Here is a 26881-nt window from a genome sequence, read left to right as displayed (position 1 = left end):
ATTCTAACACCACTGTTATACAATTCAAGATACAGGTAACATAAAAAACATTTAAAACTGATAAAAAATATTATGTAACAGAAATTCTTCTTTATGATATAAAAGCATATACATTAAATATGCAGTGTTAAATTAAATCAAAGTACCATAATAAATTATACAAAAATTGCAATTAACTACTGACAGCTCTTTTTTTGTCAATATTAAAATGAGATGTATTACTTCTTAACACTATAGAACTGCCAAACTGAAACTTTTACCAAATCGTGTAAAACTTGTATATCATAGCTGAGAAAAGCTCCAGATGTTTTACATTTTTGAGAAAATTATATATTAGCATCAGCTTGTATGCAATTTAATTGCACATTGGTACTTTCACATTATTTTCCATTAAAATTACCATTTTGAGAGGGTTAATATTAATTCCGCTGTATTGAGATTCCAATCAGGGAGGTAGTGTTACTCGCGTCCATAGTAAACTAAGCTACACGTGCCTCCTGGGTAGTGCAAAGGAGTAACAGCAATCATCAGTGCAGCCTAAACAGAATTGTTTTCAACACAGCAGCCTCCTCAGACCTTTTCTGGAGTGCAGTCGGCTTGTCTAGTACTAAAGTTACTGAATTTAAAACTGTTGCAGCTAGAGGGAATTGCGATGTATTTGCTATCACGTAGGCTGGTGCTTCTATTGACCTTCTAGAATATTTAGAATACTAAAACTTTAATCTTTACATATTACAAAGATCCCATTAAGTTGCCTCCAGCACTAGTTTAGACGTTAAAAGTACTAATACCTGCCCTTTCAAAATCCTTCACTCAGTGCAAGTCGACAAACTAGAAGCAGTTGAGCTAAACGTATGGAAGGGATCGTTGTAAACTAAATTAGTTTTTGTTCATAACCCTTCTGGTTATGAACAGGATTTAACTTTAGCATTTTATACTCTTAGTAAATGTATTTATTTACATTTGCCAGCCATCTTAAAAAACAACGTTTTTAACAAAAAATTAATCCATTATTTTTAAGGATATTTATTTTTTTAAAGTTTCGATTTTAGGATTATCACAGGATTAGCAATGTAGCACAGGACTTTATATTTTTTCTGGTAATGTACCTAATATCTCTATCCTGGAAAATGCTCTTGATGTAAAAAACATAATTGTTGGAGACTTCAATTGCCACTCTTGCAAATGAGGTTACAAGCAATCAAACCCCTCCTGGTAGGACTTTGGAGGACTTCCTTGACTCTTCTACTCTTGATCTTCATCAGTCTAAAGGATATACTTTTCTCTTCTTTAAAGAATACAAAAAGGAGAAAAGACAAACACTGATCTTGGCTTCTCATGCATTAATTTGTCAAAAAAAAAATTACATTTGACCTTCTGGAGTCCTGCAGTGGATATGGACATAAACTCCTGAAGATATCTCGTACCCTTGATTCTCAGTGTTCTTATACTAATACAGATCCTTTTCGTAAATAAAATCTAAAAAAGGCTGATTGTCCAAAGTATGCTCATTTGACTGACAAACCTCTTGACGTGAATAAGCTTGACTTTTCAAAACCAGAAAAAAATAGAGACTTTACAAAGTCTATTTGTGTTTGTACCCAAGCCTTAATTCCTTGAGGAAAAATGAGAAATTATAAACATTTGGTGCCCGTTTACAAGCTGAGCTTTCGGCTAACTTAAAATCAAATGTAACTCTTCATTGTTCATAGGCAGTCCTTAAAGCTATTAAAGGAGCAAAAAGAAAGTGTTTTAAAGATTTTGCTTTGGCATTGGACTTCAGAAGAGATGGTGTTTGGGCTCAATGTTCCCTAATCCTCTGAGCGGCGCAGGATTTTAGATCTGTCATGACCACCGGTATTTAAATAGCATTTATTAATGGAGTTTGTATAATTACTTATTTTAGACTGTATTTTCCTAAACTTACATTCATTAAGATGATATTTCCATTATTAATGAAATTAAGAAAGCAAAATATCTTAAATTGTAAGCTAAGATATGCCAAGTAGCTAAACTTCTGATGACTGGATAAAGTCAGTCGTAACGCTCAGAGGGTTAAATAATGAACAAAATGAAACTAAAAGTTAACCTTTGGTTAGAAATGGAAGATATCATTATACCAACAGAGAAAAAGCCTTAGCCTTTGCCAAATTTTACGCTCACTATGCAGACTTTCCTGTTAAAAAAAAAAAAAAAAAGGATTAGACCTCTTTATCAGCTGCCCCCTGGATGTCTTGAATATGACTACAAACTTCGTTTTAACAGTGATTTTACTCTCGACGAGCTCCCCAGAGCTATGCATGAGGCAAAAATGGGTAAATGCCCTGGACCTGATGATTTGCCCAGTGAACTTTTCACTAAACTGGGTAAAAAAGGCCAAACTCTTCTCACTTTTTATGGCATTACTTGGAAATCGTGTGTTCCCTCAGAAAGGAAAAGAGCTAGAATAACTCCTGTCCGGAAATCTGTAAAGCCAACTGACAGTCAAGCTACAGACAAATTTCTGTAACAAACACTTGTTTTAAATTAATGGAAAAAATAAACTTCTATCTGGAGAACAATAAGATCCTCTCGGACATTCAGGCTAGTTTCCATATGAAACGTAATACTATGGAACAGGCAGCATTCCTTTTACAATGTATTAAAGATGGATTTCATAGAAAACAATCCACACTTATTATGTATGTAGACCTTAAAAATGCCTATGATAAAATCTGGTATAAAAAACTGGTTGAGAATATGATATTGGCTGGTGTCAAGGAAAGTATGCTAAATTAGTTTAAATCGATAATATCCCAATAAATAGCCAGAGTTAAATATCAATCCTTTTTATCCAGGTATGTTCTCCAAAATGGGCTCCCCCAAGGAGCTGTAATTAGTTGTACCATGTTTAATAACATGATTAATATAGTGATTACTAAATTGTTGGAGGTACCAGGCATCAAATGCCTAGCATTTGCCGATGACATAGTTATCTACACTACAGAAAGCGACATTACTCCTTTTAATAAGTCTATAAATGATGCCTTAAAGATCTTGGATACTTGGTCCAATGAAAATCTTGAAAACTGTTAATCCTAAAAAATGTATGGCAGCTTTGTCAACAAAACTTTCCCAACTCAACATTGCCTACGGTGGTCAAAGTTCAATTCAAGTGGATGTTTTTCGCTACCTTGGCGTCTTCTTTGATAATAAGCTCTTGTGGAGAAGACATGCTGATGAGATGGTTAACAGGGAGAAATCTAATCTAATCTAAGAAAATAAGCCGTACCGCCAAAATTGGCACAACCGGCAATTTAAAAGAAACAAACTGAAAGAAACACTACAACAGAATAAGGACTACTTATCCAAAAACTCATCCTCCGCTGGAGATGTGTCGGCGCCGCCAACGGGTCATCTCGACCTTCATTCAGAATAGAAACCACCTATTTCTTAATATAAAATGACTAAATTGAACTCAAGACAATTGCTAACCTAAACAACAATTATAAAATACAAATATTGCCTAGCTTAACGAACAATAAGCATTTACAGTTTTCAGTAAATTATACATTGTATGTATACAAATTACATTATAATTTATGCAATTCAACTCAAAAATTTAAGCAACTAAACATAAGGATCGAAATATACATAATTATTCAAATTGGTAATAATTTTTATAAGTCCTAATTTAGCTTTATTATTGCTATATAGATATTTTTCATTATTTATAGATATATTTCGAAAATATTCTCCTCTAATTTCCTTCGTTAAGGCACAGTCCCAAATGTAATGTCCATTAGATGCTCCAGATGCATCCTGACCACATCGGCAATGAATATCTTTCCCATGAAACCTTTTTAGATATTCTGGAAATTGGCCATGTCCTGTTATCAATTGATTTAGCAATCTATTGTAACTTAATCTTTGCTCTTTGACAACAGGAAATATTTTATAAACCTTTCGTCCAGTTTTGTCATAATGCCATCTTTGTTGCCATGTGTGGAGAATCTTGTCATGTAGTACACTCTTAATATAATTAAGAGATAAAGGAACCGTGATATCAATATCTGTATTATAGCATGCTTCCTTAGCAGCAGAATCTGCTGCTTCATTTCCATAAATATTCGAATGTCCTTTTATCCAATTTATATGTAATTTCATTTTTGAATTAATATTGTGAATATAATTTCTGACTTTATCTACTTTTGTAGATAAACATTTTCTAGAATTAAGAGCTCTAAGGATGCTCTGGGAATCTGTGAACACCGAAATCTCCCAATTTGTAATATATTTCTCATTTTCTTCCTCATTAGCCCATCTTATGGCGTATTCAAAGGCAATAAGTTCTGCATCAAAAATAGTTGAATTATTATTCAATCTTAATTTAGATTTATATACAAATTTATTATTTGCAAAAGCAACAAATGCTGCTCCAACATTTTTATCAATCACGGAGCCATCAGAGAATAATTCCAAACCAACACCAGTTGGAAGAAGTGTCTTGGATCAATTTCTCTATTAGAAATCTTCAGGTCACAATAATCTATATTCTTCTTCATATGAACAGCTTTATAAATCAGCGTTTCAGCTTCAGCTACTAAGTCTATAGGCATAACCCCAGCTAAGACCTGTAGGCTGGTGGTAGAGACTGTTCTGTAGCATCCCGTAATGGGTAGCATTGCAACCCTCTGAATCTGTAGCAATTTATTTCTCACCCTTTCCGTTCCAGTCCACCAAACGGGTGAGCCATACAAGATTATTCGTTCAATTCCTCTCTTGTATAACTCTTTTAAAATACTTTTACTTTTAAAAGAATCCATACATAATAATCTATTCATCTTATTCATAATCTTAAAAATTTTTTCTTTCAATTTAGTTAAATGTGGCAACCAACTTAAATTTGTATCCAAAATTATACCTAAGTATTTAAGTGTTTTTTCACTGCAGATTCTTTTTCCATTCCATGTCAATAAAGGTAATCTGATTAATTTTGAGCCTTTTGGGATTGTTATCATAGCCATTTTATCTTGGCTTATCCAGCTTATTTACTTTACACCAGTTATAAAGTTTATCTAAAGCATTCTTTGCTTTTTCTTCTATAACTAATCTATTACTTCCAGAAATCACCAACACAAAATCGTCAGCATAAGCCTGCAAAAATACATCCTTTTAAAATTTCAATTGTAAGGCAGTATCAGCCACCAGGTTCCAAAGTGAAGGGCCTAAAACAGAACCCTGAGGAGCACCTTTATTATAATATTTCTCGATATTTATATTATTTCTTCTGTAAATAATTTTCCTATTATTTAGATAACTATTAATAATATTGAAGAGGTTTTGAGGACATTTTAAATCTAGAAGTCTTGATTTGATGCTGGGCCACCATAAGCTATTAAAGGCATTGCTAATGTTGATTGCAATCAAAGTAGTATGTAAATTCTTTATCTTATTAATTCTTATAGTGTCAATAATATTATTAATTGCCAAGATAGTATCTTTTCCTGGCGTAAATCCATATTGATTTGCATTTAGTAGATTATTGCTACCAAGAAAATAAACAAGCCTATTGTTAATCAATTTATCGAGAACTTTACACAAAGTGGGTAATAAACAAATTGGCCTGTAAGAAGCCGCTTGCTCAGGAGGTTTATCTTGTTTTAAAAGCAAAACCAATTTGCCAATCTTCCATGTCTCAGGAATATGTCCCTGTTGAAAACAAATATTAAATAGATCCAAAATGAATTTCCTATTTACATAATAAAGTTCTTTATAAATTTCCAAAGGAATGTTATCATGATCGGGAGCTTTATTCATTTTCATACTCTCCAGAGCAGTTTACACCAGTTTACATCAGTATCTTATTATCCAGCTTATTTACTTTACACCAGTTATAAAGTTTATCTAAAGCATTCTTTGCTTTTTCTTCCATAACTAATCTATTACTTCCAGAAATCACCAACACAAAATCGTCAGCATAAGCCTGCAAAAATACATCCTTTTCTATCTTCCTTACAATCTATTACTTCCAGAAATCACCAACACAAAATCGTCAGCATAAGCCTGCAAAAATACATCCTTTTCAAATTTCAATTGTAAGGCAGTATGATCGGGAGCTTTATTCATTTTCATACTCTCCAGAGCAGTTTACACCAGTTTACACCAGTATCTTATTATCCAGCTTATTTACTTTACACCAGTTATAAAGTTTATCTAAAGCATTCTTTGCTTTTTCTTCTATAACTAATCTATTACTTCCAGAAATCACCAACACAAAATCGTCAGCATAAGCCTGCAAAAATACATCCTTTTCAAATTTCACATTTTTTTGAGGTTTTGAGGACATTTTAAATCTAAATGATCGGGAGCTTTATTCATTTTCATACTCTCCAGAGCAGTTTACACCAGTATCTTATTATCCAGCTTATTTACTTTACACCAGTTATAAAGTTTATCTAAAGCATTCTTTGCTTTTTCTTCTATAACTAATCTATTACTTCCAGAAATCACCAACACAAAATCGTCAGCATAAGCCTGCAAAAATACATCCTTTTCAAATTTCAATTGTAAGGCAGTATGATCGGGAGCTTTATTCATTTTCATACTCTCCAGAGCAGTTTATACCAGTATCTTATTATCCAGCTTATTTACTTTACACCAGTTATAAAGTTTATCTAAAGCATTCTTTGCTTTTTCTTCTATAACTAATCTATTACTTCCAGAAATCACCAACACAAAATCGTCAGCATAAGCCTGCAAAAATACATCCTTTTCAAATTTCAATTGTAAGGCAGTATCAGCCACCAGGTTCCAAAGTGAAGGGCCTAAAACAGAACCCTGAGGAGCACCTTTATTATAATATTTCTCGATATTTATATTATTTCTTCTGTAAATAATTTTCCTATTATTTAGATAACTATTAATAATATTGAAGAGGTTTTGAGGACATTTTAAATCTAAATGATTGGGAGCTTTATTCATTTTCATACTCTCCAGAGCAGTTTACACCAGTTTACACCAGTATCTTATTATCCAGCTTATTTACTTTACACCAGTTATAAAGTTTATCTAAAGCATTCTTTGCTTTTTCTTCTATAACTAATCTATTACTTCCAGAAATCACCAACACAAAATCGTCAGCATAAGCCTGCAAAAATACATCCTTTTAAAATTTCAATTGTAAGGCAGTATCAGCCACCAGGTTCCAAAGTGAAGGGCCTAAAACAGAACCCTGAGGAGCACCTTTATTATAATATTTCTCGATATTTATATTATTTCTTCTGTAAATAATTTTCCTATTATTTAGATAACTATTAATAATATTGAAGAGGTTTTGAGGACATTTTAAATCTAGAAGTCTTGATTTGATGCTGGGCCACCATAAGCTATTAAAGGCATTGCTAATGTTGATTGCAATCAAAGTAGTATGTAAATTCTTTATCTTATTAATTCTTATAGTGTCAATAATATTATTAATTGCCAAGATAGTATCTTTTCCTGGCGTAAATCCATATTGATTTGCATTTAGTAGATTATTGCTACCAAGAAAATAAACAAGCCTATTGTTAATCAATTTATCGAGAACTTTACACAAAGTGGGTAATAAACAAATTGGCCTGTAAGAAGCCGCTTGCTCAGGAGGTTTATCTTGTTTTAAAAGCAAAACCAATTTGCCAATCTTCCATGTCTCAGGAATATGTCCCTGTTGAAAACAAATATTAAATAGATCCAAAATGAATTTCCTATTTACATAATAAAGTTCTTTATAAATTTCCAAAGGAATGTTATCATGATCGGGAGCTTTATTCATTTTCATACTCTCCAGAGCAGCAGAAAGCTCATCGGCAGTAAACAAAACATCATTAAAAGACTCCAAATCAACTTTTATTTTCCTTCGGATATCCCGATGTTCACTTTCATCCTCCTCTTCTTTATCTTCCATAAAGTGGAAGTTCATAATTTCCTTTATTGTATCTTCTATATTTTCTGTGTAAGTACCATTACTTTTACGGATAGCAGTAAAAGTGACAGGATTCATCTGCTTATCTGTGGCAATTTTAAAATGCATGCCAAACGGACTTTGCAGAGACAATTTATCCCATATTTTAATCCAGTGATTTTCCTTTGCAATTCTAATGTTCTTTCTATATATTGCAAGATGTTTACAATAATTTTTTTTATAATTTAATCTATCTTCGCCACAGGAATTCTGAAATCTTCTTCTAGAGGCTCGAACTTTTTTCCTTTCAGTATTTAATCCATTATTCCACCATGGAGAATAGTTTTTCTTTTTTCCTGTATCGTTATAATTAAACCGAACATTTTCACATATGTCACATATGATAGAATTAATTTCATGTAATTGAGATTCTACATCTTCATTGATTTCAATGCCAGAAAAATTTTCAAACATAAGCTCCTTTAGAGCAATCCAGTTCAATCTCTTCAACTTAATTTGGTTATTTTGTGTATCATCAATTATCACATTTCTAATCTCAAAATGAATATAATTATGATCACTAAGGCTAATTTTATCAGAAACTTGCCAATTACATATCTCAATGTCTTTAATCAATCTGGAAGCAGTAATATCAATCCATGAATTTCCCAATACTGAAGAGTATGTGGGAAAACCGTTTCTATTGTTGTTTACAACCAAGTTATTTTCAAGTAGAAATTCTGCTAATTTTTTCTCCCCTTGAATCCATGTGGTTTTGGCCTCACAATGGATGTTTACAATTGACATCACCATTTATTACTAATGAAGTATTTTTAAATCTATCAAACAAAGAAGACAAACAACGTAAATGATCATCAATAGTTTCAGACGGGGAAAAATAGCATGTAATCAAGAGAAAAGGACTTTTTCCATCCACCAAAACAGCAACTGTGTCTTTAGAAGCATAAATTTGTAAACTGGATAAATTTTCATTGAATACAAAGACACCAGATCTTATGTTCTCACCTTTATTATAATATGCTCTGGCACTTATTGGTAAACCATATATCTTTCCTTGATAAACATAAAGTTCTTGTATGCAGATCAGATCAGTATCACTTTCCGTAACCTCAACTCTCAATTTTTCTGTGGCCTTGATTGCATGATGTAAATTGATTTGACAAATTTTAATTGTATGAGATTTACAAGCCATAATCAATTTTTTTGGTCAATAAATCAACTTGTCTAATATAACAAGGACATTCTTTAAATGTATTTTCATGTTTAGTATTAAGGCCCAGTCCAAATCTCGAATTTGCTATTGTACAATTATAACATTTATAATCTGTTGTGGTACATTCAGTTTGAGAGTGACCTTCTAAACTGCATTTATTACAAATAGAGGTTTTTGTACAAGCATTTTTAGTGTGTCCAAAACCATAACATTGGAAGCATCTGGTAACTCTTTTATATTCTCTAATCTGGTGCCTTGTCCATTTTAAATAAATTTTCTTGTCTTTCATAACCAGATTAAATGATTGTGGGTCCAAGGAAATGATCCAATGACATCCCATATTTGATTTCATATTAAATCTCGGTTCTATAATCGCATTCTCCAGAACGACATTCTGAGATTTCAGTAAATCCCTTATTTCCTCTCCATTCAAGGCAGGATCAACATTATAAATCATAATTCGTGGATGTATTTTCTTAGGTCTTTTTACATCCAATTCTTCTTTCAATGTACTATTTTCTCTTATTGCATTTTCAATTATTGACAAATTGTCGTATTTAGTGACCTTAATCAATACTCCACCATTTTTTATTTTTTGTACTCTCTGCACACCTATTTTAAGATCAGTTGGAGAAATGTTTTTAATTAATTTCTCCTTTACTTGTTCAGAAGTTTGATTCCTTTCTTTAGGATATATTAGAGTCCCAAATTCTACTTCTTGTTTCTTAAAACTTTTTGTTCTAGATCGTGATCTTGATCTTTGTTGAACTTTTTCTGCATAAGTAGCAGTTTGCTTTTTATGCTTTCCTCTTATAATATTTTCTCTTTCGGCCAATCTTCCTCTTAGTTCACCATTTTCAATAAGAACACTATTCACTGCATTCTGCAGTTTTCTAAATATTTCTCTAATTTTATTACCTACAGATTTGTTCACCTTATCAGATGGGTTACCTAAAACTTCATCCAATTCTTTAGAGTTTTCATTAATAAAGGACAGTACGTTGTCAGCGATATAAGATACAGTATCTTCCGAATCTTGAAATTCTATCTTCTTTTTCAAGAACTTCCAGCTCATTATTCGCCATCCCACACAGAAAGACTAACTGAATGGTGCACCAAAACTTCAATTGTAAATAAAGGCATCCATTATTAGCCGTGTTCGAAGTTTGAAAAGCTTATATCTCTTAAAAGACTTGTTGCAAATGAGTAAAATTTTGCATAAATATCCACAAAAGTGTATAGAATGAAAGCACAATCAATTTATATATTTACATGGTGTATAAACTTCAAATAAACAGAAAAACTTTACAAACGTATGCAAATGAGCCACTCAGAAATTCAACGTAAAAAGGCTTGTAACTTTCAAAGTATTTAAATCCGAAGCACAAGACCAAGCACGTAATTCAAGAGTAGCATATAATTAAAAAACATGCATTATAAATCCACTTGCATGGTCTTTAAGTATCAAAATTAAGCAAAAGTACTCACATGCGTATGCTAATGAGCAGCTTGACACATAGAAATTTTTAAACACTTCTAACTTTCTCAGTTTTACTCATCCAGTCAAAAGATGCACATTTTCAGAAACCGGAATGAAAGATGGATATAAAAAACTCACTTTCACATTCACAAAATTAAAGTTTACCGAAATAGAAAGACTTTTTTTCCAGACCAAAACACACACCAAACAACATGGATGCCAGTTACGGTTAGCCAGCTTCCGGGACAACAGGGAGAAATAACAGACTCACACTTTCAAAAAGACTATTTGGCATCACATGGGGTTCCTCAAATGATACCCTTTTGACAAGATCTAAAACTTATGTCAGGCTTGTTTTGGAATATGGGGATGAACTTATAGCCACTGAATCTAGTACCTGTCAAGAAGATATTGATGTAAAATAAGACACTCAGGAGTATTACTGGTGCAGCTGGTTCCACTCCAATTGCCGCCATGGAGATTCAGACTGGCATTGAGACTTTAAAATTTACAAGAAAAAAGCAGGCTTTAAAAGTCTATGATAAGTGTAAAAGACTGAATTTGCAACATTGGAATCAGTACTCCCCCACCACCCCTAGACTAAAAACACACAAATCATTTATCTCTTGTGCTGAGGAACTCTGTACCCTATATAACATCATGCCTACTTTACTCCACCCTTTCCAGTTTGGCCACTCTCCTCCTACTGTTAGAGCTACTACAGTCAAAAGTCGTTAATCCAGACTCGTCGGGACTTCGGCGATTCTGGATTATCAATTTTTCCGGATTATAGATCATCAGTTTAAATGTCGTAAGATGGCATGCAGAAATTCTAAAATTAAAAATATGAAACAGTAATTTATGAAATAAAGAACAATTATGATCTAAAGGGTATCAAAATTTACAAAAAAAAAAAAAAAAAAAAAAAAAAACTTAATATTTATTTGTTTACTTTATTAAACATTTCTTTCAATGTAAGTTGTTTAAGTTGCTTCGTTTTATGTGATAATACTTTCTCTTTAATTCTATAAACAGACATAATTTCTTGTTCAGTTACAAAGTTCCACTGTTCAAGTCCTGTTAATTGCTGTGCCGAGAATACCGACTAACTTGTCAATCGAAATTTTTTCGTTTTCACTAATCTCTCTGTCACATTCTTCATGTCTTTATCCATTTTTTGCAGCAATTTCACTTTTTGTTTGTTGGACATCGAAACATACTTTCATTTTGTAGATCCTTTGGAAGTTCCAGCATCGGAAATTCTATTTGACATAATCGAAAGTTCAAGTTTACTTTTATAAAATTGTTCTTACAGTCTGCAAAAAATAATAAGCGGGATCCAATTCGAAGATTAAGGAACAACGCAATCATTAACATTAACTGAAATAGATAATTAGATAATTTTAGCTTACACCGTCCGTTATACATTAAACGCGCAGGCAAAAACGTATTCTGCACTTGTGCACACGCATATGCGCAGTAGTCAAGGTCTTACGCGCACGCGTAAAACGCCTGTGCTCATGTGCCAATGCTGCGCATACGCAGAAAGTTTTTAGCTTTGAGGTCCGGATTATGGGTGTCCGAATTAACGACTTTTGACTGTACTTATAACCTTGCCTGAAAAGAAATGTGATGCAGTTCCTGATGATCTTAAAGCTTTTTCCTTAGAAGTTATAGCTACAAATTACCCTAGCTATGAGTGGATCCACATTTATACTGATGGCTCTGCATGTGAGGAAAATATTGGTGCCAGGTTATGCTGTGAAGGATATTTGGGAGGTACAGATAAGTATTCAAATTATGACTCCATTGGTATTTAAATATTTATTTATTTATTTAGTTACCAGTTAAAAATATCTAAGTACAGGAAAGAAACTTATCATGATGATATAAACTCAAAAGTGAAAAATATAATAATCATTGTTCTAAGCTTATGAGCTTATTGTCACTGTAGCAACTCGCTACTATGCAATGAATCTAACTGTTGCCACAGTGGTCCCCACAGTCCAGAGGACAATCTAAAAAGCTTGGGTATGGTTGAACAATTTTTACACGTCTGCCAAATTTAGTGCAAGTTGGAAACGTTTGATTTACCTTGGAAACAGGTTCAGACTCTTTGTTGTTACTTACATGATTTTCTTCTCAAAAGTCTACTAGTATGTATGCAGGCTTTAAGCAATCTACGAATAGTGTAGATTTATTGCCATTTATATCGATTATAAAAAAAATTCAGTCTTAGCTAATACTTTGAATGGTCCCTGGTATGGTTGCTCTAAAGGTTTTTGCACAGTGTCTCGTCTAAGAAATGGGAGTTTGTAAGTAAATCATCATGAATGAACATATTGCTTGAACAGTGCCGCAAAGCAGGAGATGGTCGAATAAGTCACATCTGTTGACAGAAATTGTCAATAAAGTCTTTTGCAGGAACCACATTAGAAAAAGAATAGTGAAAAAATTCTCCTGAAAGTTTCAAGCAAGTTAAATAGACCATTTCAGCTGGTGAAGATTCAATATCTTCTTTAATGCATGACCTCATTCCAAGCAAAACTTATGGTAACACTTCACTCCATCTAACTATTGCATGACATTTAATGGATGCTTTTGGTTGTCGATGCATGCATTCTACAATACAGTTACAAATTGGATGAAAGGCAGTAGTTCTTGTTTTGCGAGTTCCTACAAATTTTGTGAGTGATCTAAACAATTCACTTTCAAAGTAGGTAACCACAATCAGTCGTTATGGTATCAGGTACCCCAAATTTAGCAATTCATCCAGAGTAAAAAGTCTCAGCAATAGTTTCAGCAGTTTGATTAGGCATTGGAAAAGCTTCAAGTCACCTAGTGAATCTATCAATACAAGTTAAAATATATCTGTAGTCTTTTGATGGTGGAAGTGGGCCAATTATATCTATATGTATATGGCTGAACCTAGCATCAGGTAATGAAAATGTACCAAGAGGACTTTTAGTGCGCCAATGAATTTTAGATTTTTGGCACTTTAAACAACATTTGCACCAGTTCTTTATATCATTATTGAGTGATTTCCATATAAATCGAGTTTTTATTAGGTTTGTAGTTGCTTTAGGGTTTTCTAGACTTTTTCCTTTATAAAGGCTATTTATGTCCAATGCAACATACTTCGACCTTCCTTTCGCCGCCTTTGGATTTAGCCCCAAAACTGCAGACATACAGATCAGAAGGTTGCGTGTTCAAATCACGTCCAGGTCACCAGTTTGGGAAGTGGAGATAAGTATTCAAATTATGACTCCACTGGTATTTAAATATTTATTTATTTAATTAGTTACCAGTTAAAAATATCTAAGTACAGGAAAGAAACTTATCATGATGATATAAACTCAAAAGTTAAAAATATAATAATTGTTGTTCCAAGCTTATAGCTTATTGTCACTATGACAATTCATTACTATGCGATGAATCTAACTGTTGCCACAGATATTTTAAAGAATCCTATGCTGTTGGTCTTAATGCCTTTAACTTTGATGCAGAAATTTTTGCCATTGGAAAAGCAATTTTAAATCTTCTTGGACTTGATACTAACTTTAGCAAGACAGTTATATTCGTTGACTCCTGGGCTGCAATTATGGCAACTGTCACCTATACACCTAGTTATTACTTTCTTGTTAAAGAGACAAAGAGAAATGTATCCAAAGCAATTGCCTATGGCTGGAAGCTTGTTTTTCAATGGATCCCCAGCCACTGTGGGGTGCCTGGAAATGAAAAAGCTGATCTTTTGGCTAAAAATGGCTGTAAGCTACCCTAGCCACATTTTCCTCTATACAACCATCAGTTTAATTCTGAGATAAAGAGGAAAAAGGACCAACTTTTAAAACAAGAGTATAAACTCCTTTCAACTGATGAAGTGTGGAATACTCCTGTATTATCACCTATCCCAAAAGACATGCACCATGCAGTTTTCCCGGAAAATTTTCAACTCTCGACAGGACATGACTTTCTAAATAAACACTTGCACTGCATTGGTATAGTTGCTAATGATGTCTGTTCTCTTTGTCTGTCGGGTAAAACCTTGGACTTTATTCATTTTACAACTTGCACTGTACTTGATTTTATGACTTCTGACAACTTTACCCAGGCTAAATTGAGCTACCAGAAGTCTCATGGAAGATATCGCTGCAGACTTGATGTGGGGGTGGGGGAGACTCAAATCAATTATACATTGCTTTTCACAATAAGAACCATGTGCCGTTAGCAATAATTGGTTTCATCAGTTCAAGCAATGCTGTAACTAGCTCAACATTGCAACAACTAGGAAGTGTCTGAGGGCTATTACATAAGCACATTACTTACACGCATATTGTTCTAAAATTACTTTCAACAATGTAGAAATGAGTCTTTTCCATAAAAGGATAGCAAAACACATTTATTGCATCACAAGAAAAAAAGCATTTCTTGTATTTGGTGTCAAAAAAAAGATTACTGTAATGCTGAGTGAAATTGAAGTGATGAATGCAATTTAATATCGCCAGCAATTTATTCTTCACAGAATCTAAGTTCTTAAGAATAAGCCTTTCAGTGATTTGGAAAAAAATTCTAAGGCTGGACAATACTCCAGTGTTTGAAGATTGGCTTAGCCACCATTTTATTGCAGAAAGTTGGAAAACATTAACGATTCAAAATTTAAATTTTAAGGCAAAATTAATTACCAACAATGACGAATTATAATGACGAGGAACTTGATTTATATCATATCAAAGACTGAGTACATCGAAATGAAATACTACATTTAGTAAGGAATTATAAGCCAAATAAAATAAAAACATCTGCCCTGAAGGTAAGGATAATGCTGACAGATCAACTTCCAATTCGTTGTGCGCCGCGTCGTTTCCCTCTCACCGCAGAGCAGCATGAAATTGATAGACATATTTCGGAATGATTAGATGCCTTTATCCATTCTTTGCAGCAATTCCACTTTCTGTTTAATGGAGTTCGAAGCATACTCTCGCTTTGTAGATCCTTTACATATTAGTAAATATATATCGTTAATTCTATTTGACATAATCGAAAGTTCAAGCTTACTTTTATAAAATTGCTCTAACAGTCTACAAAAAATAATAAGCCGAATCCAATTCGAAGATTAAGGAAAAACGCAATCTGCAACATTAACTGAATTAGATAATTTTAGCTTAGCTTATACCATCCGTTATACATTAAACGCGCATGCGTAAACATATTATGCGCATGCACACACTCATATGCACAGCTGATGCTAAAGCAAAGTTTAAAGTTTAAAGAAATTAAACATTTAGCAGTAGTAGCAATAAAAGCTCCCTGAGATATGTTGTGCAGACATTGAAGACAATAAAAGATTTTGAACTTAACCAATTTATTAACAATATAATAAAGAATAAAAACACAGAAAATAAATGTCAACAATATTAGAGTCTTAGGAAAAATATAATATAATCATCATTCATCAAACAGTATTTTTACCTGGTCTCCAAAACACTGGCATTCTATACAAACAAAAATGTCCTAAACAGTAATTATGCGGCCTAAAAATAAAGCTGGCTTCCCATTCAATAAGTCCATAATCAATGGTCAAGAAAAACACCTGAAAATTTAAATGAAGTTCTTGAAAGCACTTAAAACAGGCCTAACCCCATTTGCACAAGGAGTCGCCGCTCACGTATTTTTAATTGCCGCCTTTATTGAAGAACATGGATGCCGCCCACGGCAGTCACTCACATGGTAGCCTCTGGAACCGAAGAACTTTATTCTGGAACCATCATCTCGCAAACCGGAACCAAGGCATTTTATTCACCGGACTGCATGCATCCTTTTGAAGGGGCTGGAAACCGGTCGCTCACGTGCCGGGAAAGCAGGAACTAGAAGGGTTGAGCCAGAGCGATGCGAGATACTTATAGCAGAAGTAGGAATGACGTCATCTCATGGCAACCAATCAGCTATCGGCACGAATCGGCCTTTCAGATGACGTAACATCATGTTTCGTTTTTGCATCTCAATTAGGTTGAAACAGTCCGTTCTCAATGCAAACAGTGGCAGCAAGAAAAAGAAGTAGAAGTAACTACTATATTACATTACAATAAGGACTAAACTAAATAAACATTTCAAGGAGGAGAGATGATGCAGTAAAAGGTTTAAAAATAAGCTATATTTTCCAACAACAGTCGTAAAGGTCTTACGCGCATGCGTAAATGCCTATGTGCATTTCTTTCAATGCACATAGGCAGTTGTTTAAGTTGCTTCGATTCATGTGTTGACGCATGCGCAGAAAGTTTGTAGCTTTGAGGTCCAGATTATAGATCATTCTGGATTATAGGTGTCCGAATTAACGACTTTTGACTGTATATATATATAAAAATACGAATAAATTTTTGAAATAATATTTTCAACATCTACTGGAAGTAAGTCAGATGCTGTTAGAACAGTATTGTGTAGAATGTGTGCTGCACAACCTACTCGAATAATTTTTTGGTTCAAACGGTTCGCTAAGTTTCAGAAAAACACTATTGATGCCTCTTCTAGCTTCTCCACCAAAATTTGTGTTAGTGTCAACAATAAAATTATTGCCTCACAATATGCAATAATTTTATTGTTCAAATTATTCTTTTTTAAAATAGTACTCAATCAAAACTTATTTATGAAGTTTCACCTGGCAGCCGCCCAGACAGTATAGTGGTTAGGGGAGCCTGACTGCAATACCAAAGGGCCTGGGTTCAAATCCCAGAGAAGGCATGGTTGCAACTGTCCGTCCCTTCATAGGAGGCAATGGTGGCCCACCTATTAGGTGCCTCCATAATACAGAGATCACCACATCTGGTTTTAGTATAGATTAATGGACTCTGTTACATAACTGTAATTGTTCCCAATCTGCCATGGGGGAAAAACAAAATTTCACCCGGCAATGAAACAAAATCTAATATTATAATTTTAATTTCTGTTTCTGCATCAAAAAGTCTAACAATTGTGGGAAATAATTTTAAATCTTTATGATTGGAAGCATCATAATATATGGACATAAATGTGCATTTATCTAATTCTTTCTGCAATTGTGAAAACAAATATGGTGAAAAACATTACAAATAATTCCTTCGGTTTTTGTCTTTGCACGTGCAAATTTTTTATTGTACAATGTTTTGATCATTTGCGAAGTACAATCAATTGATCTGAAACTTTGATTGTGGTTTATGGTGTGGAAAGCAAAAAGCCCTTTAGCTAATGCTAGCTTTTCCTCCGTTAACAATACATATTTCTTGACAAGCCATCATGACAATGATAGAACACCACCGAGTAAATCTAACTCGTTACATCGGCTAATTTAGTTTACTCTGCATGCATTTTATGTGGCTTTTTTTTATTTTATGTGTTTTTATTAATAAATAATAGGTATTATATTTTTGCAATATATTTAAAATAAGAAATGCAGATGTTTTCTAAAAAGCGGGACATTTTAAATCGGCGGGACACGGGACTGTCCCGCCAAAATCAGGACGTGTGGTCACTTTAGTGTAACCATAAAGGAAAATGTATAACTAACAATGAAAGATCTTAGTATCTTGCAAGTACAGTTAATTCCCAATTATCGAAGCAATACTGAAGATGATATAAACAGTTAACTTAAAAGCAGTTGAAACAGCACAGCAAACATGAAAACAATCTTTCAGAACTCTGCAGAAAATTTCAGCACTATAAGTGTAAAAGTGCCAACCCCTAGGCTAATGCTGAACCACTACCAATTCATAATACGTTTTGAACTAATTCCTGTACCAACAGAATTATGCAAACACTGCTGACAAAAGGTTACAGCATCTAGTTAACAATGTCCAATCACCAACCTAAAATGTCCACTCAAAAAGGAAAAGAGAGGAACTCAGCTTGCAGTACCACTTTTATCATTACGAAAGTAACAAGTATTTTTGTAAATAATGAATGTTACATGGTTCAGATTGAATAATATAATAATATTCAGAAGCAGAAATTTGAAGTCGTATACAAATATATAGTACGATTTTAAAAACTGTTACTTACTTTCAAAAGCATACGAGCTCTCAAATTAGGATTTGATGCCTGTCCTAAGAATCCTTCAGTATCTATAGTAATTATTCCTAAAGAAGGACAATAAGCTGCCCATACACCTACAGTACAAGATTCTTGAGCTGATGACGTCTGAAATACTTCCCTGCCATCAAAAAATGTATGATTTAATGTGTAAGATTTTCCATCCCCTGTATTACCAAAAATGGACACAACTTTTAGCTGAGTGTTGCCACAACCAAGATTTGATATAAACTGCTCTCCATCTCCGACCTGTTAAAGAAAAAAAACATGTCAGCATACATAAGATGCATAATGATGCTTTCTTAGAGAATTTTTAAAGAAAACTGGTTCATATTTAGTTACACATGCAAAAATTAACAAAAACACTTACATAATCACCTTGTTTACCAGGTCAAATAATCAGTATTCAGTGGTCTTGTCTATTTGGCCTCTAATGTATAAATAATTTCTTATTCCAAATTTCACAGTATTCAATTATTTATTCATCTCTATCACTAAATAATGAAGAAACCTACAGATATGTACATATGTTCCTCACATTGTGGAAAAATGGTGGCACCTATAAGCAGCCAAATTTTGAACACACATACTTTTTTTTCTCTATATGTACAATTTGATGACCAAATTTTGAGTTTAATTTTTTTTATTCACTTAAATTTTGTATTAATTGCAATTTAAAACCAATGTGTTGCCACTGTATGTTGTATAAATCAATGTATGGTAAAGCATAAGATATTTGCTTTTCAAATTTAATAATCAAACTGAGCAATTTAAAGAAATGTATAGTCATTTCCCAAACTACGTTCATCTTTCAAGTGCCAATTCAGCAAAGCACAAGATATTTAAGTTTTTTTCCAGATTTAATCTTTCGTTACTGATAAACAGACTAAACAAATTGAAATCAATAAATGCAGTTTATAATCTCTACTACTATTAATTATTAGTTAGACAGATGATATTGCACTAGCTGGAATTAAAATCATTACAGTGGTATCTACAGATACGAGCTTAATTCGTTCCTTGTAAGGGCTCAAGGTTCCTTGTATCTCAAATCAGTTTTCGTCATTGAAATAACAGAATTGATTAATTTGTGCTAACCCGCCTTTTTTTGTTAAATGTTTTTATCATATGAAAAATAGATTTATAATATACAAATATTATATATAAAAAATAAAACTAATAATTTAATCTTTTTAAATAAAACCTAATAAAAGCTAAAGAAATAAATGCATACATATTAGATTAGCATATGACATATGTATTAAACTTGTCACTCTCATTTTTGCTTAACTTTATTTTCTTCTTCAGTAGTTCTTTTCTTTTTTGCCAGGCTTCCATCACTTTCATTCAAAATGCGTTAGATAGCCTCCTCCACTTCTGGCTCCTGCAGAAATTCCATTTGTTGCTGCATCTGCAGTTCCATCAACTCCATTGTCAGTTTTCCGGATTATGTGACAATAAGCTTTTTGATATATCTCTCATCTATTCCAACACCCATGGACTTTCTCTGATACACAATCTGCTCTAGCACTTCCTATTCAGGTCTAAATCTTTCAAAGTCCTTTTTCAGTCACAACCTTTTTCAGTCCACAGCTTTTTCCATGCAGAGGTCAAGGTCCTTTCTGTAATATCCTGCCAGACCTTATCAATAATTTTGAAGCATAAGGCAATACTATGATGGTCCTGCCAAAACTCTCAAAGAGTGAAGTTTGTGTTCTCTGTAACATCAAAGCAGTGTTGACACATGTGTTTGGTAAAAAATTTCTTGAAACTGGAGTCGCCTGATGCTCCATGGAATGTAGGATAAGGATGGCGCTGGTGGAAGAACTTTTACAAAGCTGAACTACTTCGGAATGTCATCCTCGTGGTTTGGTAGATAGCAAGCAGCTTTGCTAAGGACAAGAAGGGCTTGCATGGGTAAGACATTGACCTCCAGGTACATGTTGAGAAGAAAAAGTATGTGTGTTCAAAATTTGGTTGCTATAGGTGTCACCATTTTTCCACACTGTGAGGAACATATATACATATCTGTAGATTCTTCAATATTCAGTGATAGAGATGAATAAATAATTTAATATTGTGAAATTTGGCAGAAGAAATTATTATTTCTTTAAGGACAAGACCAAAGACCAAGTTGATTCACTCCACAAAATAATTCTTGGTGACCCATGCCTTTGTGTTTGCCCTGCACATAATCTATAACTTCTTTTTTAAACTCTTATGCATCTTGAAAGCTGTGGGTTTTCCTGAGTGGTATATGAGCAGCAGCTTGATCTTGCAGTCACCACTTGGATATGCACACAGAGCAAGAGTCAACCTATCTTGCATAGGCCTGTGACCTGGCATCTCTTTTTCTTTTGCCGTTATGCAAGTTTTGCTTTACATCTTCTGCCAGAAGAACCCTATCTTGTCACAGTTGAATACCAATTGCGGAATGTATCCTTTAGCTTTGACAAATTCGGCAAATAATTTTTACAAATTACTCAGCTGCCGCCCCATGCCTGACAATGCAGTGAATTTTCATCTTTCTTCAGAAATTCTCGAACCATTCCCAAATGGTTTTGAACTGTTCCTGTGAAACTTTCTGTGTTGCAGTAAATCTGTGTAAATGACTTGCGCCTTTTTTCAAATTATAGTCTTTGTGACAGTGTCTCTAGGGAACTGCTTCTTTGTCAACTATAGTAACAGCAGATTCTCCATCTTTTTATAGACAGAGTTGCAAAGCTTTGAAATAATTTTACTGCCTTTAGCTAGAGTAATAGCAATTATCAAGCTCTTCTGCTTTAGAATAGTACATATCATACACGTTGTACCATCGTATTGCATTGCCAAGTCTTTTAACTTTACACCTTTCTCATGTTTGTCTATTACCTCATGTTTTACTTACATTGATATCACCCTTTTTTTTTTCCTCACAAGTATTCTTTACACTCATCTTCTCTGTACTTATTGTTATATGATTACTAAATTACTTCTATACCAATATAAAACACAAAATTAAAACAACATGATAGAAATGCTTCTGCAGTGAGATGAACCAAAATGGCAGGTGAGTCTGAGCAGTGGTGATGTTACAGTCAGTTTGAGCTGGCAAAACTCCCAAATTTGACTGGTGATTCAGATTTGGAGTCTTGCGCACGCTAACTGCTTAACGTCACCGATACTAGCTTGTATCTCGAATTTTGACTCGTAACTCAGGACAAAAACTGGATCTAATGACTGCTTGTATCTAAAAAAAAAAATTATATGTTGGGCACTTGTACTTCAAGGTACAACTGTATACATTTGTCCTTTTTATAGTAATAACTTTAGGCATCTGGCCATGAAAGAGGCTAATGAATATAACAAAATTAAAGAAATGCATTGAAATATATTTTTAGCAATTTAAATGCTTACTTCAACTTTGACACACACAGAACACAATTCTGTATGTCACAAGGAAAATAAACCTTAGTAAAGAATATGACTTTCTCAAACACTGACATAAGCTTTGCATCGACATTTCATTTTTTCTGCCAAAGGAATTATTACAGGAGAATGAACACAGTAGATTTAGCAGCAATGACAGCCATTCTTACATACAAGCAGTCAGCATTCCATGACAGTTTGAGAAGATTGAAGTGAAGATAATTCTTCCAGAAGCCTCCCAAACATTTTAGATAGGACTGAGGTCCAGAGAATACTGAACATTGCCTACAAAGCAATGCCTTTCTTCTCATGGTACTCACATATCAGCTATACTTCACATAGATGAGAATTTTCATCCATGAGAGAAAAATCAGGATCCACTGCGGTATAATCTCAAAAGAGACTCAAGTACTTGAGATTCTAATAATCACATGAAAATGCGTATAGTATCTCAAAGAAAATATGGCCCAAGACTATCACAATTACAGACATGATGTTAAAAAATGAAAACTGATACACCACTATGAAACATAATCTTGGAGTTTTATTCATGTCTTTCTGGTCACCTGCACATCCCTTTGAAATATACAAGGCAATGCACTATATTGGCAAAACAGGCAACAATGACATTGGCAAAATCTCTTATTTGGCAACCCAAGTATGCACATGCACACACAAATGAGCAATATTTCTACCTTTAAATTAAGACTGATGGTCATTAGTTCCCTCCCCCACACACATACACTAGCTAAATGGAATAAAGAAACTGAATATTTTTACATGAAAAAATTAGTTGGATCTATGCCAAAGTACACGAAAAATGTAATTTTAGCTAAAGGAGATCCAATGAAATATTGATATATCCCATTAGAACCATGATTTTAATAAATATAAATTTTTTATTCCAAGTATCCAAATACATGCACCAAAATAATTTCTAATACATTTTTTCAGAACAAGTAGGTTTTAAAATGAGACGATCAATAGTATATGTGCAAAGAAAAATAAAGCTAGTTCACTGATATTTGCAAATAAAATTGAAAACACAAGTGACTAAAAACAATTTGAGCTTCAATATATCTGTTTCAGTTATGTAGTTTTTCAACAAAATTTCAAAAGCATTATCTTTTGAGGTTTAAGCAAAACTGTTTTTGCTAATTTGAAACCCATAAGAAAAGATTTTGGACAAAGATTTTAACACAGGTATTTAAGTTTCAATTAAATCACAATCAGCTATGATTAGTAATAGTTAAGATTGCAACAACACTTATGCAACTAATAAAATCTGTTAATAATTCTATAATGAGGAAAATTTTCAAAGCATCATATGTTTTTATTTAATTATAATATTCCAACTGATATTAATAATTTTACATTTTAACACTTATCAAAATTAATTAAATGGTTAAGTTCATCCATCAAATTAATCAGTTTGCTATTTAGTTAAAATCAAAATAAAATATGCCAGTATGCACCAATTTTAAAAAATCAAGTTATTACTTTGCATTCAAAATTTCTAGTAAATTTCAAAGTTATTTATATTTTTGCATATGATTTTAGCACTAAGAATTTTGGGTAGAGTACACTTTAAGGTACCCCTTGTTATTATGGTGAAGTTGTTGTTTGATTTATCGCCAAGTTGTTGTTTCATTTATGGTAGCCTGAGTAGTTGAAAATGTTATGGAAACCCTATTGTGATGTAAGCGGGTGCATGATTCTGGGAAATTTTGAATCATGGGATGTTTTGTAAGCGTTTTTGTGGTGTATGTTAAAACCGTTTAGATGGATTTTAATGGGTTTGTAGGAAGAAAGGTTCAGATGGTCACTATGTGAAGCATTCGATCAGAAAGAGTACCTGGTTTGAAAAAAGTCATTTGAGTATGATTGATATTTTGATTTTTACGTGGCTCTGTGTGTATGAAGCGAACTTGAAAATATTGAATATTTGCTTTTGGTAGTGCTTAAATGTATAACATGTTTTTCCTTTTTTATATTATTGTTTGGTTTAAAATGTATTTTATTGAGATTATGTATTTTTTGTTTGCCTATGTTGTAGAATTTGGTGCTCCTTTGACTTTTTCAGTGAAAATATATCAATGTGTACATGGACAAAGTAAAGGGAGTGCGCAATGCAAGTTTGTGCAATTCTGGGATTTTTTTAAAGTGAAAATAGGTCGACGTGTACATGGATAAAGTCAAAGGAGTGCACAATGCCATTTTTGTGCAATCAGGGGGTTTTTTTTTAAGTGAAAATAAGTCGATGTGTACATGGATACCGAGTTTGTGCAATTGTTTGTCTTGTTATTTTGGCTTTGTGTAGCAGTGATTTTTGGCGCAGATATCGCCGCTTCACAAGCCAAAATAACGAGTCAAAGAATTGCACAAAATCGGTATCCATGTACCGCCAAAAATCGCCTAAACTATACTTTTACCAGAATATTAAAAAGAAACCCATTTAAATCATTCATGAAAACCATCTCAACAATTTAATAAAACTGCAAGCTCTCAAGTGTGTCTGTCAATTTTACATCTCATACATCATAATTTAATGCTCTAGTAGTGTTTTGTTACAAAGCATGATTTAGTTATTAATTTAGGTCAGTAAACTGAGTAATTTTCAAAAGATTTGTGAATGATCCTTCTAAATTTATTTTCATGACCTGGCAATAAAAATTTCACAATACATAACTGAAATTTAACAATAATTAACTGCAATGAAAGTAATAATATAAACAGATTTAAAATCTTGCAAAAGAAATCACAGAAATTACTTTAAATTACTTGCAGTAAGATTATTTAAGTACCATATTTACTAACATCTGCTCTCTACCTTTTGCAGCACATAATTTTGAAATTTATGCATAGTAGCAACATTAAGATGTATACCGAGACAAGAAAGCACACTAAGCAATTTTAAAAAAATACTGAAATAATAACCTATTTTAAATATATGATACACCATATTTCAAATAATGCCTGTTCTTAATTTATTTAAGTCTTCCTACCAGAAAAGGTACACATCTCGTAATATTTACTTCTAGATTTTCAAAAGGTAAAACAAGAGAAAAAAAAAAGGAAAGGATATATGGACAAGTAAATATGATTAATTGTTGAAAATTCATTGTTTAAAAAAAAATCACAATACACCAGAAAATAATAAATAACACTTTCGTACCAGTAGAATAAATATCAAAACTTACTACCACCTCAAAGTTTATAGAGGGAAAAATTATATATATAAAAGATTACATATGTTTTAAAATAACGTTTCAATACTCTACCTGCAAAATTTCTTTCTCATTTATAAGTAAGAAACTTTTAATTTGTTTACTGTCTTTATTACATTTATTATAATTATACTTTGCTTCAATTTCATGCTCTGGGAATAAATCAGGTAAAATATCACTGCCGTTGGAATTTAAAGAGAACATTTCATCTAAATTTAACATATCGTTCTCTGCTTCATTTGCAATATCAGCTTCTTCAGTAACAGGTAAGCATTCTTCAGGAATTTCTTCGCATGAAAGGAATTCCTCGTTCTGAGATACAAATTTTGTTCTCTGGTGGTTCTGTTTTCCTTGTGAATGAAAGATGTGATCACAAACGTAACAGTAGTTACAACCACAAGAAGAACATGTCACATCTGCATAATTTCGGTCTTTACAATCTCCTTCACACAATTCTTCTGCAGATGGTCCAGTTATCAATTGCCTAGAGTGTAAATTTAAACGAAAATCTTCGTGGAGCAAAGCTTCACACTCTTCACATTGATTAGACCCACATTCACTGCATGTAAACGTTGCATACGGTTTGATACCTTTACATGCTAAACGTTCTTCACAAACGTTCCTAGAACTTCTCACTTTCAGGGCTTTAAATTTTATCTGAAAACGCGAGATTGCAGGTCGAGATTTAGTAGACATGAAAACACACTTGCATCACTCACACCATCGATAATCGACGACACTGACGATAACAATACCTTCTATCACATGCATCAGGAAACCCAAACTACTGTAAACAAGAGCACCTTGCAAAACGCCTGTGAAGGTCAGATATTGCGCTCGAAAAATTCAGTTCAGACAATTTATTTTATTTATTAACGGAAACAAATTTATTAATTTTTATGACTCATTTCCAGGCATTCTCTAATTCATTTCCTATCGATGTTAATATACCATTTAGAGAAGGAATCTATGTTTAGGCGTCAACTCTGCTCCAGGCATAGTGTGTAAAATATCCGCATTCTCACATTTTAACAGGAAAAGGGCGGCAATAAATGTAAAATTAGAGAAAGATAATCTTATACTGGCGCAAAATTTAAATTCCAGGTGAAATACATTTTCTTCTGAAAATAATAATTTAGTCAGTTCGCTCTCGAAATAATCGAAAAATATGATTCCAAGCAACAGAGATGACAACAACCATAAGAATGGCAAAAATCGAACTTGGTTGAAAGTTTCTAAATATTTTACAAAGTAGCTTATTTGAGATGCAGTAATTTTTTTGCAATTTAAATTTTGAAGAGATTCACGCACTATAAATTCAAGCCTCAAAAGTTGTCTAAATCTATGTAATCAAGGTAATTTTGAATCAGTATGTCTCAGGTGGTGAACAAATACATACAATACACACAAGATATAAATATAAATATACATAAATAAAAACAAAAAATTACCGAATAACATGACAAAGTAAATATAAAAATTCAGACTTCCATGATTACATTTGGATTCAGAATGGACATTGGCCTTTTTTTTTTTATTAGTATCGTTCTTAT

General features: G+C 33.0%; 1 protein-coding gene across 2 annotated transcripts in view; it reads right to left on the bottom strand.

Annotated features, from left to right (window-relative positions):
• The window catches only part of LOC118186037 (zinc finger FYVE domain-containing protein 1-like), an 84773-nt gene extending 58466 nt beyond the window's left edge, over positions 1 to 26307 (bottom strand). For both annotated transcript variants that reach the window (XM_035356025.2, XM_035356033.2), the window contains exons 1-2: positions 25383 to 26307; positions 18664 to 18942 (exon numbers count right to left, since the gene is read on the bottom strand). In XM_035356025.2, the coding sequence (XP_035211916.1) occupies positions 18664 to 18942; positions 25383 to 26024 (921 nt within the window). In that variant the 5' untranslated portion in view covers positions 26025 to 26307. The remainder of the gene's footprint in view (positions 1 to 18663; positions 18943 to 25382) is intronic.
• Positions 26308 to 26881: the final 574 nt, after the last annotated feature.

This window comes from Stegodyphus dumicola, chromosome 3 (assembly GCF_044657685.1).
Source record: "Stegodyphus dumicola isolate Sdum_Otavi_A_Nest chromosome 3, ASM4465768v1".
NCBI lineage: Eukaryota > Metazoa > Arthropoda > Arachnida > Araneae > Eresidae > Stegodyphus > Stegodyphus dumicola.
Note: the sequence above shows the minus strand (reverse complement) of the source record. Positions and strands in the feature narration are given on the sequence as shown.